We start from the raw sequence: 14,551 nt of genomic DNA, 5'->3' as shown, positions 1-14,551 counted from the left end.
CTCTGTGCTCAAGAATCACGCCTGGATCTTTGCTCAGGGTTCACTCCTGACTCTAAGTTTGGTTGTCACTCTTGGAGGTGTTCAGGGAACCACCTGGGGGTGTCAGAGATTGAACCCGGGTCAGTTGCATCTAAGACTAGTGTGGGGAGTGATTCCTCCTAATAGGATACTTGCTGCCCATCTCTGAGCTCTAACTAAGTGCTACTTCTGATGGGTGGTTGAGTCTGCTGACAGGTTCTGGGAGAGGTTTGAATCTGTGGGAAATGACATTCATTTCCCTGTTCTCTGTCTTGGCACTTGGCGGTGTTTCTTTTTTAATTCATTATTGCCCAGGGTCCAATTTTGAGCTCGAATCTCCTGACAGCAAAGATAATTTCTCATGCCTGACTTTTAGTAGGAATCTATCTCCTCTTGCACCATTCCATGTGGTGTTTACTGTCAATTTCTTTTCAGTGTCCTTTGGCAAACAGAGGACGCCTTGAATCTATTCCTCAGAGTAGAGGGTGGAATAAGATATAAGATATAATAAGATCAAAGCAGGAGTGATAGTGCTACAGGGAGGATGCTTGCCTTGCAGGTGGCTAACCCATGTTTGATCCTCAGTATCCCATATGGTCCTCCAATCAATGTCAAGAGTAACCCTGAGTAACATTTGGTGTGAATGCCCCAAAAAAGGGGTTTTAGATCAGGGAGGGAAGAAATCCAGAGAAGCAAGTTTAGGAGTCAAGGAGGTGGCCAGGCATTGAGTTCTGAGCTCTGCAGGATTTGGACTGTCAGAAAAGGGAATCTAGTATTCAGGAATTGGAGAAATTTTCTGTAAAAGAATTGATGGATCAGAGCATTTTTACTAGGGTTAACATGTTTTTCTTTTTTTGTTTTTGTTTTTGTTTTTGTTTTTGGGCCACACCCGGCGGTGCTCAGGGGTTACTCCTGGCTGTCTACGCAGAAATAGCTCCTGGCAGGCACGGGGGACCATATGGGGCACCGGGATTCGAACCAACCACCTTAGGTCCTGGATCGGCTGCTTGCAAGGCAAACACCGCTGTGCTATCTCTCCAGGCCCCTAACATGCTTTTCAAACAGATCACACTTCCATCTCTATCACCACACCATCCCTTGAGCACTTTTGGGAGAGATCCCAGAGATCACACACATATAGTCAGGTAATTCCAACAACCTCAGGGTGGCCTCAACCTTCCCCTTATTAACAGATGGTAGACAATTAGAAGCTAAACCAAACTTGATGAATAATGGTTAAGCAGAACTGATACTGCTCAATGATGATAGCCTAGCAAAGTAGCAAAGTGACAAATCAATAACAAATAGATGGCTAATTGATAATAGATAAATAGATAGGTGTCTGTGTGAATAGACTCCTGGTAAATCATTGGATACTTAATGATAGACAGGGAGGGAGCTCTCCAAGAGACATCACTGAAAGATGGGCAAATGATAATATAAAATCAATAGAATTGATGAAAGAAATATAAATTAAGCCATAAAATATTATGGGTACACTGGCCATGCAGCTGAAAGCTGGCAATCTCAGGAGGAGAGGGTGTGCCAAGCCCCTACACCTGGTGCATCCATCACCCATGATCACCGCTTTGCCTATGGTCCTGCTTCATCACTCCTCTATGATTCTCTGCAGAAACAGACAGATCAATCTGACTGTATTCCAGGTATGCTGGTATTTAGGTTGATATCATCAGAACTTTTTTGGAGTGAGTGTGGGCATCCTTGCCTTACGTTTTCATACTTTCTCATATTTGAGAACACACCCCACAAAAGCCATATTCAGTAATAGTCTTTGAATTTCTGAACCATGCGACAACTTCATTTGTTTGATGCTGTCTGTCATTCCCACAGGAACACACCAATTTATATGCCATTGTGTGGCTGAGGTCACTCAATGTTTTACATACTTGCTTGTTACTGTGCTTCCTTTTATTTATTTATTTATTTATTTATTTATTCTCTTGCTTCTTTTTATTTCTTCCTATTGTTTTTAAAATAATTTGCTCTAGGGCCGAAGAGATAGCACAGTGGTAGGGCGTTTGCCTTGCAAGTGGCTGACCCAGGACCAATGTTGGTTCAAATCCCAGCATCCCATATGGTCCCCTGTTGGTGTACCTAGCTGAGACCCTCAGCCTCTTCAAAAACTTATTAAAAGTCTAAATTGGAAACGGAGGAGAAAAAAGACTGTATTGAAAGCGGACTGATTTTTCTGAGAACAACCTTCTGCTTGAATTTGGATTTCGACTTTGAAAACTTCGGACTGGACTTTTACAACTCTAAACATCCAAAAGCGCCCTGTAAAGGTGTGGCCGAAAACTTGCTTGCTAAGTGCCGCCCGGAGGGGAAAAGCTGCGAAAAGCTCCTATCGGCCCAGAAGCAGGAACGCCTCAGCTCAGCTCAGCTCAGCTCAGCTCCGCAGCGAGCCTGGGATCCACCCTCCAAATCACAAAGGTGAAATGGCGCGAGCGAAACCGGCCTACACAAAGTTTACAGAAGCCACGTGGTGAGATCAGCGTGGGACAAATTAATCATCTGGACTTATGATTTTAAGTGTAGGGACTAAGCGGGTAGTCATATATTTCACTCATAGTTGGTGATGGAATAAGTTTTAGTGAGTTAGTGGTTTAAAAAAAATAGGGAGGTAATACAGCTTAGCCCATTTAACATCTGATTTCTAACCGCCTGCATCTTTGTCTTAATTAAGTCATTTTCTTTATAATTTAAATGTGTTTTGTTTTCCAGTTAATATTTTCAATTGCAAAATGTTTTACTGTGTGTATTTTAATGTACTTAGCCTGTTTTTAAAATGTATGTTTGCATTTATGCTTTAGTACTTGTGTGTAGGAAAGGTTAATAGGAACAGCAAGTTCCCCCAATATAGTTTAAAAGTATAGGAACATGAAAGTTCCAAAATAGTGCTTGGTAAAAAAGCATTAAAAAAATTTTAAGTTACAAGTATATAGTATATTTTGCAGAAATGTTATGTTTTTGAAAAGGGCTGGTATATTAATTTTCACTCTATTACGTTGGTGCATGAAAATATTAAGAAAAGGGGGAAATGTTGGTGTACCTAGCTGAGACCCTGGATTTGGGTGTAGATACCTAAGACCCACCCATTTCTGGGAGGGGTCTTGGGAACCGGATATTAGGTGTGACCTTACCTGCAAGACCCGGCCATTCCTGGGAGGGGTCTTGGAAAAGTTAGATAAGCCTTGAACCAAGGGGATTCGGGTCTGCCCTTTCAGCCCTGCTGATCTCTCTGGCTTTAGGGTCTCTGCCTCTTTTGGTTTTGGACCAGGATGGAGGCCAAGGGGAAGATGGCTGAAAGGGTTAAGATGCAGGGTAGCCTAGAATGGCTGAATGCTAAAAAGGTTATGAGATAGGCCACACACATGTGGTGAATAGGGCATGAATAAAGTTGATGCTTCCTGAAGCCTGCCTGTAAGTGAGTCTTCATTACGCCTTTCACCTGGGCCTGGAACCTGCCGGCTGGATGGGGGATGAAGCCACGTGGCTGGGGCCTAAGCACAAAGGCCTCCATCCATCGCCACCATCATTAATTATTTAATTCTACAGTCCCCGGTGCCTGCCAGGAGCGATTTCTGAGCACAGAGCCAGGAGTAATCCCAGTGTGCCACCAGGTGTAGCCCAAAAACAAAATAAAACAAAATTTATTTGGGGGACTGGAGTGGTGGCGCTAGAGGTAATGTGTCTGCCTTGCCAGCAATAGCCTAGGACGAACCGTGGTTCGATCCCCGGCGTCCCATATGGTCCCCCAAGCCAGGAGCGATTTCTGAGTGCATAGCCAGGAGTAGCCCCTGAGTGTCACTGGGTGTGGCCTAAAAAAATTTATTTTGCTCAGACTTATCTTGAAACAAATGTAGTATGGTCAACTATGTGATGCATGTTCCTTAAATAAAGTTTTAGAAACAGAGGAAGATAAAAATGGATAGGGCCCAGAATGATAATAGATTGAGTAGTGTTTGCCTTTCATGCAGCTTACCCAGGTTCAATCTTCAGCATCCAAACCTACCAGGAGTGATTCCTCAGTGAAGAAGCAAGATTAAGCCGTGAGCATGGCCAGGTGTGGTAAGGGAAGGGAGGGAGGGAGGGAGGAAGGAAACACGGAAACAAGGAAGGAAGGAAGGAAACAAGGAAGGAAGGAAGGAAGGAAGGAAGGAAGGAAGGAAGGAAGGAAGGAAGGAAGGAAGGAAGGAAGGAAGGAAGGAAGGGAGGGAGGGAGGGAGGGAGGGAGGGAGGGGCAGAGGGAGGGAGGGGCAGAGGGAGGGAGGGAGGGAGGGGCAGAGGGAGGGAAGGAAGTGGGAGGAAAGGATGGAAGAAAGGAGGGAAGTAATGTGCTTTATCTCTGCCCTCCCCACACACACACACAAGCCAGCAGACACTGCTCCAGTAACTATTCTGGGCCTACACACACACAATACTAACAAATAACAAAGAGCTAAAGCAATCCTTGGGAAAAAGATGATGGGAGGCATCACTTTCCCCAACTTTAAATTGTACTACAAAACAATAGTCATTAAAACAGCATAGTACTGGAATAAAGACAGATCTTCAGATCAGTGGAATAGACTTAAGTATTCAGAAAATGTTCCCCAGACATACAATCAACTAATCTTTGATAAAGTGGCAAGAAATCCAAAAGGGGGCAAGGAAAGCCTCTTCAACAAGTGGTGTTGGCACAACTGGTTAGCCATTTGCAAAAAAAAGCGGACTCAGACCCCCAGCTAACACCATGCACAAAGGTCAAATCCAAATGGATGAAAGACCTTGATATTAGATCCAGAACCATAAGGTGTATAGAAGAACATGTAGGCAAACACTCCATGACATTGGGACAAATTTTTTTTTATGCCTGGCATGACAAAGGGGCGTGTCCCATGGGTGTGTCCAGGGGCATGTCCAGGTTCAATAGTCTTTATAGTGGGGGTATCCAAGAGGTATATCTAAATCCAACTGCCATGGGGGGGGCAAAGGAAACAGAAGAGAAAGGCATGTGTGTGGCAAGTGGGGACCTGAGTCCTGCCTATGCTCATGTACAATCCCAGCAGCTCTGGACTTTGAGCTGGACCTCTGTCGCCTGTATCTCTTGGTGTTGCAAATGATTTCCAGGCAAACCACATCAGGGGTGAGGTGCAGGCATGTGCGAGCTCAAGATCAAAGGGAGGGATCCCCAGTAAGAACCCCAAAAGAAAGACAGGAACACTGAGGACAGGAATGCAACCACTGGTGGGTCCATGTACGAGGTGTCAGTTACTCTGGTGGCCTCTTGTGCATCCCAGGAGTCAAGCCTGAGCACAGAGCCAGGGATCATCTCTAAGCACAGAGTCAGAAGTCAACCTTTAGCACAGAGTCAGGACCAGACGTGGGGCCTGAGCACACAGCCAAGGGTGATCTCTGAGCACAGAGCCCATAAGTGAACCCTGAGCCACGCTGCAGCCCCACTTCTCCCTCCTCCAGGCAGGGGTGGGTGCAGGAGGAGTCCCTTTGTGCAAGGGCTGAGCCACACAGACACCTTGTCCATCCCGGAGACTTGAGAAGCGCAGGCTCAGGCATCTGCAGACACTGAGCAGACAGGCTGTTCCATCAGTGTCAAGAACGCTTGTCCCCGGGGCGATGACATTTACTTGGTAAATACTGAAGCTGCAGCAGCGAGGGACGCGCTGGGCTGAGAGAAGCTGCCAGAATCCCAGCAGTAATCTATCATCTCTTTTCCCCGTTTTGGGAAAGTGCTTACTCTAGCCTCCAGCTTCATCCAGGGGGCTAGGGGTGTCCTCCCCTGTCCCCAGCCTAGAACCCAGAGATGTTGAGACACGCCAAGTGAGTATTTAAATGCACGTGCACACACATGTGTTGGCAAAAAGATTGGCTCAGGGATCAGAGCCAGCAGAACAGTGGGGAGGGTGTTTGCCTTGCACATAGCTAATCCGAGTTTGACCCCAGCATCCCACATGGTCCACCAAGAACCTCCTGGAGTGATTGCTGAGTACAGAAGTAAGAGTAGTCCCCTGAGTACCATTGGGTGTGACTAAAAAAGAAAAAAATAATAACTCATACCTAAGTCCTGGGAGTCCTCCTGGCATAGTGCTCCAGGTTGTTCCAGACAGTGCTTGAGGTCACAGATAAAACCTGGAGTCCCTGTGATGTGAAGAGCTTGAGCTTAAGAAAAACAAATGTGGGGTCGGAGAGATAACATGGAGATAGGGCATTTGCCTTGCATGCAGAAGAATGGTGGTTCAAATCCTGACATCAAAAACAAAACAAAACAAAACAAAAAAAAAAAAAAACAGAAAAACAAATGTGGGGCCAGAGCGGTGGCACAGGCAATAGGGTGTTTGCCTTGCACAGGCTAACCTAGGACGGACCACTGTTTGATCCCCCAGCATCCCATATGGTTCCCCAAGCCAGGAGCGATTTCTGAGAGCATAGCCAGAAGTGACCCCTGAGAAGGAAGGAAGGAAGGAAGGAAGGAAGGAAGGAAGGAAGGAAGGAAGGAAGGAAGGAAGGAAGGAAGGAAGGAAGGAAGGAAGGAAGGAAGGAAGGAAGACCAGAAGTGACCCCTGAGAAGGAAGGAAGGAAGGAAGGAAGGAAGGAAGGAAGGAAGGAAGGAAGGAAGGAAGGAAGGAAGGCCAGAAGTGACCGCTGAGAAGGAAGGAAGGAAGGAAGGAAGGAAGGAAGGAAGGAAGGAAGAAAGAAAGAAAGATAGAAAGAAAGAAAGAAAGAAAGAAAGAAATAAAGAAAGAAAGAAAGAAAGAAAGAAAGAAAGAAAGAAAGAAAGAAAGAAAGAAAGAAAGAAAGAGAAAGAAAGAGAGAGAAAGAGAGAGAGGGAGGGAGGGAGGAAGGGAGGAAGGAAGGAAGGAAGAAAGAGGAGAGAAAGAGAGAGAGAGAAAGAGAAAGAAAGAAAAGAAGAAAGAAAGAAAGAAAGAAAGAAAGAAAAAAGAAAGAAAGAAAGAAAAGAAAAAAGAAAGAAAGAAGAAAGAAAGAAAGAAGAAAGAAAAGAAAGAAAGAAAGAAGAAAGATAAGAAAGAGAAAGAAAGAAAGAAAGAAAGAAAGAAAGAAAAAAGAAAGAAAGAAAAGAAAGAAAGAAAGAAAAGAAAGAAAGAAAGAAAAAGAAAGAAAGAAAGAAAGAAAGAAAGAAGAAGAAAGATAAGAAAGAAAAAGAAAGAAAGAAAGAGGGGTCCGGGCGGGGTGGCGCTGGAGGTAAGGTGCCTGCCTTGCCTGCGCTAGCTAGGACGGACCGCGGTTCGATCCCCCGGCGTCCCATATGGTCCCCCAAGAAGCCAGGAGCAACTTCTGAGCGCATAGCCAGGAGTACACCCTGAGAGTGTCACAGGGTGTGGCCAAAAAACAAAAAAAAAAAAAAAAAAAAAAAAAGAAAGAAAGAAAGAAAGAAGAAAGAAAGAAAAAGAAAGAAAAGAAAGAAAGAAAGAAAAAAGAAAGAAAGAAAGAAGAAAGAAAGAAAGAAAGAAAGAAAGAAAGAAAGAAAGAGAGAGAAAGAGAAAGAGTAGAGAAAGAAAGAGAGAGAAAGAGAGAGAGGGAGGGAGGGAGGAAGGGAGGAAGGAAGGAAGGAAGAAAGAGGGAGAGAAAGAGAGAGAGAAGAGAGAGAAGAAAGAAGAAAGAAAGAAAGAAAAAGAAAGAAAAGAAAGAAAGAAAAGAAAGAAAGAAAGAAAGAAAGAAGAAAGAAAGAAAGAAAGAAAGAAAGAAAAGAAGAAAGAAAGAAAGAAAAAAAAGAAAGAAAGAAAGAAAGAAAGAAAAAGAAAGAAAGAAAGGGAGGGGGGAGAGACAGAGAGAGAGAAAGAAAGAAAGAAAAGAAAGAAAGAAAGAAAGAAGAAAGAAAGAAAAGAAAGAAAGGAAGGAAAGAAAGGAAGGAAGGAAGGAAGGAAGGAAGGAAGGAAGGAGGAAGGAAGGAAGGAAGGAAGGAAGGAAGGAAGGAAGGAAGGAAGGAAGGAAGGAAGGAAGGAAGAAAGAAAGAGAAGAAAGAAAGAGAAGAAAGAAAAGAAAATACATATTTGCCTTTCCTAGACACATTTATATATTTATTTAAGTTTGGGGGCCACACCTGGAAGTGCTCAGGGGTTACTCCTGGCTCTGCACTCAGGAATCACTCTGTCAGGGATCAGGGGACCATATGGGGATGCTAGGGGTCAAAGCTGCAAGACAAATGTCCTACCCAGTGCACTATCGCTCTAGCCCCTCCTAGACCCTTTTAAAGATACAGGAAAAAATAATGGAGCCAGAGAAATAGTAAGCATGAGGGGACCTGGAAACAAATTTTAAAAATCAAAACAAATTTAAATTTAAAAACTTTTTTAAAAAATTTAAAATAGGACTAGAACAATGGCACAGCAACAGGGTGTTTGTTTGCCAAGAATGGCCAATCAAGGTTCTATTCCCGGCATCCCATATGGTTTCCTGAGCCTGCCAGGAGCAATTTCTGAGCACAGAGCCAGGAGTAACCCCTTAGCACCACCGGTGATATTGTGTTTTTAAAATGGGTGGGTATTTTTTGTTTGTTTTTGTTTTATTTTATTTTATTTTTTGTTTTTTTTTGGCCACACCCAGTGACAGTCAGGGGTTACTCCTGGCTATGTGCTCAGAAATCACTCCTGGCTTGGGAGACCATATGGGACGCCGGGGATCGAACCAAGGTCTGTCCTGGATCAGCTGCTGCAAGGCAAACGCCTTACCACTGCACTATCGCTTCTGCCCCTTTAAAATGTTTTTTAAAATGTACAGTGGTAGGGCATTTGCCTTGCATACAGCTGACCCAGGACTGACAGTAGTTCGAATCCCAGCATCCCATATAGTCCCTAATGCCTGCCAGGAACAACTTCTGAGTGCAGAGCCAGAAGTAACACCTGAGTGCTGCCAGGTGTGACCAAAAAATGTTTTTAAAATGTTTTTTAAAAAATTAAAACAATTGGATTGGAGAGATAGTATAGTGAGCGAGTAGAGTACATTTGCCTTCTATACAACTGACCTGGGTTCAGTCCCTGGCATCCTATTGGTCCCCCAAGCACTGTCAGGAGTAATTATAAATACAGAATGAAGAGTAACCCCCAAGCATTGCTGGATGTGACCCAAAAACAAACAAAAAATTCTTACCAAAAAAGGTACATTTGGGGGGCTGGAGCAATAAATAGTACAGCAGGTGCTTGTCTTGCACATGGCCAACCCAGATTTGATCCCCAAGTACCCCATTTGTTCCCCTGAGCCAGCAAGGAGTAATTCCTGAGTGCAGAGCCATGAGTAACTTTTGAGCACCACCAGGTGTGGCCTCCCCAATTTTATTTTGGGGTTACATTTGGCAATGCTCAGGGATTACTCCTGGCTCTATGCTCAAAAATAGCTCCTGGAAGGCTCGGGAACCATATGGGATGCCAGGGATAGAACCCAGGTCGGTCACATGCAAGGGAAATGCCCTACCCAGGTGCTATCACTCCAGCCCTGCCTCATTTTTTTGTCTAAAATAAAAACACATTTTCCTTCTTGGTTTTTGGGCCAGACTCAGCAGTGCTCAGGACTAATTCCTTGCTCTGTGCTCTGAGCTGACTCTTGGTGCTGTGGTCAGGGGTCACTCCTGGAAGATCTTGAGGACCCAATTTTCTCTCTTTTATTTGGAGAGCCAGTGCTTCCCAGCTGAGTTCAGCGATCTGGGGGGCATTTCTGGGCAATATCTCCTGTGGGCCCAATGGTTCAAGGATCCAGAACAGTAGTGCTGGGAAGCCCAGTAGTCAGAATCGAACTCATTGTGTATGCTTTGCAGGAGCCTCCAGCTGCCACCTGGCTCTTAAGATACATGTTTCAAAGACTGGCTTTGGAGCATGACTTATTGGCCTTGTGCTACCTTAATTTATAACTTTTGCCTTTTGTTTTTTAATTTCGTCGTCCCCCCCCCCTTCTAAGTCCTTGCTTCTTTGTTGATTTTTTTTTCTTTTCTTTCCACTGTTGCATCAGTGGAAAGAAGGTTCTGGGAGTGGAGAGTGGGGCTCACTGAAGTTCATCTCTCTTCCTTGTACTACTCTAGTCTGTATTGTGGAGACTCTCTGGGGTCACTGTGGTTGTGGTTCTTAGTAGGGGAATCTGTGCCTTGGAAGTACATGTGGGTGGTTCTGGGGATCCAACTCAGCCTTGCTGGTCTTACATTTGTTTCCTTTCCTCCTCCTCCTATTCTTCCTTCTCCTCTTCCTGCTCTTGCTCCTCTCTAGCAGTTGGAAACGTCCATCTTGTGCCTTTCAAGGAATTTCCATTTAATCATTTTCCCACCACAGTAGCTAAAGCCACAGATTTAGGGGATGGGGTGCTAGAAATAAAAGTTTTGTGACTGCAAATGCTTGCTGAACACACAGGAACTAGTGCTGGGTAGGATGGACCAAGGCAGCTAGATCAAGCCAGACCTGAAGGTGGCCATGCTAGCACAAGGAAGAGTCAGAAAAACCGGTTTCTGTAGCTTTTTGTTTTATTATTATTATTATTATTAATTATTATTATCACAGCCAGTTGTGCTTCGGGGGCTGTTCTGGGCTCATTGCTCAGGGATCTCTTTTGGGGTTGCTCTAGAGGCTCAATATGATATCTAGAATCCAGGATTCAATCTGAGTATCCTTCATGCAAAACCTCCTACTTGACAGAATAGCTCCAAACCCTGGAGCTAGTCCCTTGGGTCCCAGACGCTGGACGTGATTGCTCAGGCTGAATGAAAACTACCCTTTCCTTTCTTTTTCTTTCTTTTTTTTTTTTTTTTTCCTGTGCCAAGGATCCAACCAGGTGTCAAGGCTTGCACCAGCTACCCTCCCAGCAGTCCTGTGATCCCCTAAGGGGTGAGGGTAGCTTCACCTCCCTCTAAAGCTATCATCACTTTCTCTCACCTCTTCTCCCCTCCCAGCTCTGATTTTCCTATGTGCAGAGAAGCAGGTGGTAACTGTTGTGGCTTAAAGCAGGTAGGAGGGGAATATTTCAGCCCATTCGTTGGGAGTGTCACTTGGGGTGCACAGAGCCAGAGCAGAAACCCGGGTGACCAGGATCACCTACTTCGGCCAAGCCAGCGGGTGTCTGCAATGTTGCTGAGCAGCGCTGGAGAAGAGCCCGTCCCAGCTGGGTTCCGAAGTAAGATGGCGCAGGTGGAGTAGTGCAGGTGAGCCTGGTGGGTGAGTTTTGGAGCATCCCACACACTCCCTTTAAGCTGCTAGGATCCAGCCGGGACAGTTATTCCTCCACCCAGGAAGGAAGACACTTAAAAATCTCAGAACACCCCCACCCACCTCCCCCTCCCACCCCCACTGCCGCCAACTCTCCTGAGGCTTCAGGCCCACCAGATGGGTTGGCTCAGGAGATGGGGAGCTTTGCAGCATTTCTTATGCAAACGAGGGCCAGTCCCTCCAGCAACTAGTTGGCCTGGACTTCAGGGTTGACTGCAGGAAGGACTGAGCAGGAGAGACTGCAGATTTTCCTTTACCCTATTCTTGATCTCAGACCACCCCCAACTCATACATATGATTAGGGATCTGAGAAAGGACTCCCAAATGTTCCCTAGGACCAGCCCTTGAGAAAGCAGGATATGTGTCCAGATCTGCTCAAAGAAATGGGTTCTTTTGTTCATCACATGCCCTTTGGTTCCTGAACTGTGGCCCTCCCTCCTCCTGGGATCCATGCCACTTCCAGACCAGCCTGAACATCCTCACAAACCCTCCCCTGCCTGCTTTGTTATCTCTGTTCTCCCTGCCTACCCTGTCTCAGATGGTGCCAGAGCCCCACTAGCCCTGGGCCAGGGAAGTTTGATCAAACTGAACCTAAAGGCCACATTCCACACACAGACAGACATACGTTTCTAATTATCACTGCTTAAAATATACCACTTGGCTCAGGTTTGTTCGTGACCACCCTTTATTTGAAGATCTTTCAAAAGATTCTCTTGATTTCATGTCTGGAGTCATTCCTAGTGCTGCACAGGGAATAGAATCTGTAGAGGGGCCGGAGAGATAGCACAGTGGTAGGGCACTTGCCTTGCAAGCGGCTGATCCAGGACCTACAGTGTTCGAATTCCAGCATCCTATTTGGTCCTCCATGCCTGCCAGAACAATTTCTGAGTGTAGAGCCAGGAGTAACCCCTGAGCGCCGTTGGGTGTGACCCAAAAAAAAAAAAAAAAAAAAAAAAAAACAAGAAAAAAAAAAAAAGAATCTATAGAGTCAGGGATGAAACCCAGGGTTCGTTTCCTACATGCTTCCTGCATGCAAAGCCTGTGCTCCAGCCCAATGAGCCGTCTCTTCTGCCCAATACCACCTTCTTAATTTCAGCCACCAGCCCCTCATGCTCCGCCCACCTTTATTGGCCATTAGATGGTCACATTATTGATGGCGTAAGTTGCTTATTACCTGACTTTCAAGGCTGAAGTACGAGTAGGGTGCTTGCCTTGCAAATAAATGGACGGCTTGGATCAATCCCCAGAACCACCAGAAGGAATTCCTGAGTGCAGAGCCAGGAGTAACCCCTGAATATTGCTGGGTGTGGTCCCCTCCAAAAAAAAGAAAAGAAAAGAAGACTTTAGAGGCAAGATTGTTTTCTATCTGCTCCACTCTTGCAAATCTCTTCCCCTTCCAAACCACTAGGAAGGTAAAATGAGAACCTAAAACAGCCCCCAACCCCCCCCCAAAAAAAACAACCCCAAAAGCTAACACAGACCCAAACCCAGAAAACTTCCAAACCCAAAGGCTAGAGAAATAGTACAGCAGGGAGGATGCTGGCCTGACATGTGGCTGACCTGGGTTCAATCCCCGGCACTCCATAATGTTCCCTGAGCCTTTCAGGAGTGACCCCAGAGTGCAGAACCAGGAGTGAGTCCTGTCTGAGCACAGAAGCAGGAATCAACTCCAAGACCCAGGAGTGATCCTTGAGCACAAAGTCAGATGTCAGCTTGAGCACTGCTGGATATAACCCAAACCCACTGATTCCTACCCGCACCCCCAACCAAAATAATTAGGGGTCTGGATCCAGGCAAGACTTGAATTCCCCTCTTATCGCCCCCCCCCCCAACTGCCTTCTAGAGTTGGGCTGAGCTGGAGAGATGGCACAATGTACAGGGCGCTTGCTTCCTCGCATCCCAGATGGTTGGTCCCCTGAGCACCATCAGGGGTGACTCCTGACCACAGAACCAGGAGTAACCCCTGAGCATCAAGGCCTAGTGTAGCCCCCAAACAAAACAAAACAAAACAGAGTGTGCTAAGTGTTCGGGGTCAGCTCTGCTCTTCATACCTTTCCCCCTCATTGCTGCAGAGGATTTAACGGTTCTGGCCTCGCCTGCCTGGCTGAGTCCCGCTGCGCGGCTGTTCCAGACTGTCCTTTGAGCTAGTTCCAGGTGCTGTGATGGATTTGCACTTCATCCTCAGACTCCCCTGGCAGCCCGCAGACACCGCAAATTTGGGGGCCCCCCGTGGAGGGAATCAGAACACTCCTGCCCGCTGCAGAGCGCGGCCTGCGGCGGCCCAATTCTCAGCCAAGAGTCTGGAATCCATTTGGGGCAGGAAAATCACAAAAAACAGCCCCGCGTCGCCTCTCCAAGCCCCGCGGAGCTCAGGCCCCAGCTGCAAAGGGAGCCAAGGCAGGCCCGCAAACGGGAGCCTGGCAAGATCATCCCGGCCTGGCCACCACCCCCCAACCCCATACCACACACACAGCCCACAGCCCCTCAATTCCCCCAGCTCCTAGAGTCAAGGACCTAGACTGTCCAAATTAAGCTCTTGTATTTGGCCGCATTGCAGCAAGGTGAGGAGAAAGGGTCTGTTGGGGTGGGGGGTAGGCGGGGAGAATGGAAGCTCAGAGGCACTTTGGCAAAACCTGAGATGATGAGGCAGAAGCTGGGGCCATAGGTCTCCATGATTCGCCCAAAACTTTGGGTCCTCCAATAATTCCAAAAATAAAACTACTAGGATGGAGGCTGGAGACAGCGGATAGGGCGTTTGTCTTGCAAGTAGCCAACCAAACTCCGGTTTGGTTCAACCCGAGTTAGGTTTAATATGGTCCCCTGAGCCCACCAGGAGTAATTCCTGAGTGCAAAGCCAGGAATAACCCCTGAGTACCGCTAGGTGTGGCCCCAAAATAAAATGAAATAAATTTAAAAAATAGAAATACTAAGTCATGAAGATGCTCAGACTCAGGTAGAAAATAGAAAAGTGGGGCACAGCGGTAGAGAGTTTGCCTTGCACGCAGCCAAACTGGAACAGGCCCCGGTTCGATCCCCACATCCCATAGGTCTCCCGAGCCTGCCAGAAACTATTTCTGAGTCAGGAATAACCCCTGAGCACCGCGGGGGTGGGGAGGGTGGGAGAAGGTGGAGGAGGAGGAGAAAAGGAGGAAAAGGATGAGGAGGAGGAGGAGGTGAAGTTTAGTATAGGACTAAGTATAACTTGTTCTAGGGGTGGAATATTGTTTTTATTTGTTCCTTTTTTTTTCCCAAGGATTATTTGGACCACATCAGACGTTGTTGAGGGCTTACTGCTTAAGGCAGTGTTTGGGAAACCC

General features: G+C 46.4%; 1 protein-coding gene across 1 annotated transcript in view; it reads right to left on the bottom strand.

The window, feature by feature from the left end:
• ADAMTS2 (ADAM metallopeptidase with thrombospondin type 1 motif 2) overlaps positions 1-13,907 on the bottom strand; it is a 175,635-nt gene extending 161,728 nt beyond the window's left edge. The window contains exons 1-3 of the mRNA XM_049778439.1: positions 13,857-13,907; positions 11,068-11,176; positions 10,905-10,932 (exon numbers count right to left, since the gene is read on the bottom strand). Of these exons, the coding sequence (XP_049634396.1) occupies positions 10,905-10,932; positions 11,068-11,176; positions 13,857-13,907 (188 nt within the window). The remainder of the gene's footprint in view (positions 1-10,904; positions 10,933-11,067; positions 11,177-13,856) is intronic.
• Between the last annotated feature and the right edge of the window lie 644 nt (positions 13,908-14,551).

The sequence above is a fragment of the Suncus etruscus genome, chromosome 8, assembly GCF_024139225.1.
Source record: "Suncus etruscus isolate mSunEtr1 chromosome 8, mSunEtr1.pri.cur, whole genome shotgun sequence".
NCBI lineage: Eukaryota > Metazoa > Chordata > Mammalia > Eulipotyphla > Soricidae > Suncus > Suncus etruscus.
The sequence above is the reverse complement of the archived record's forward strand: the minus strand, read 5'-3'. Positions and strand labels throughout refer to the sequence as shown.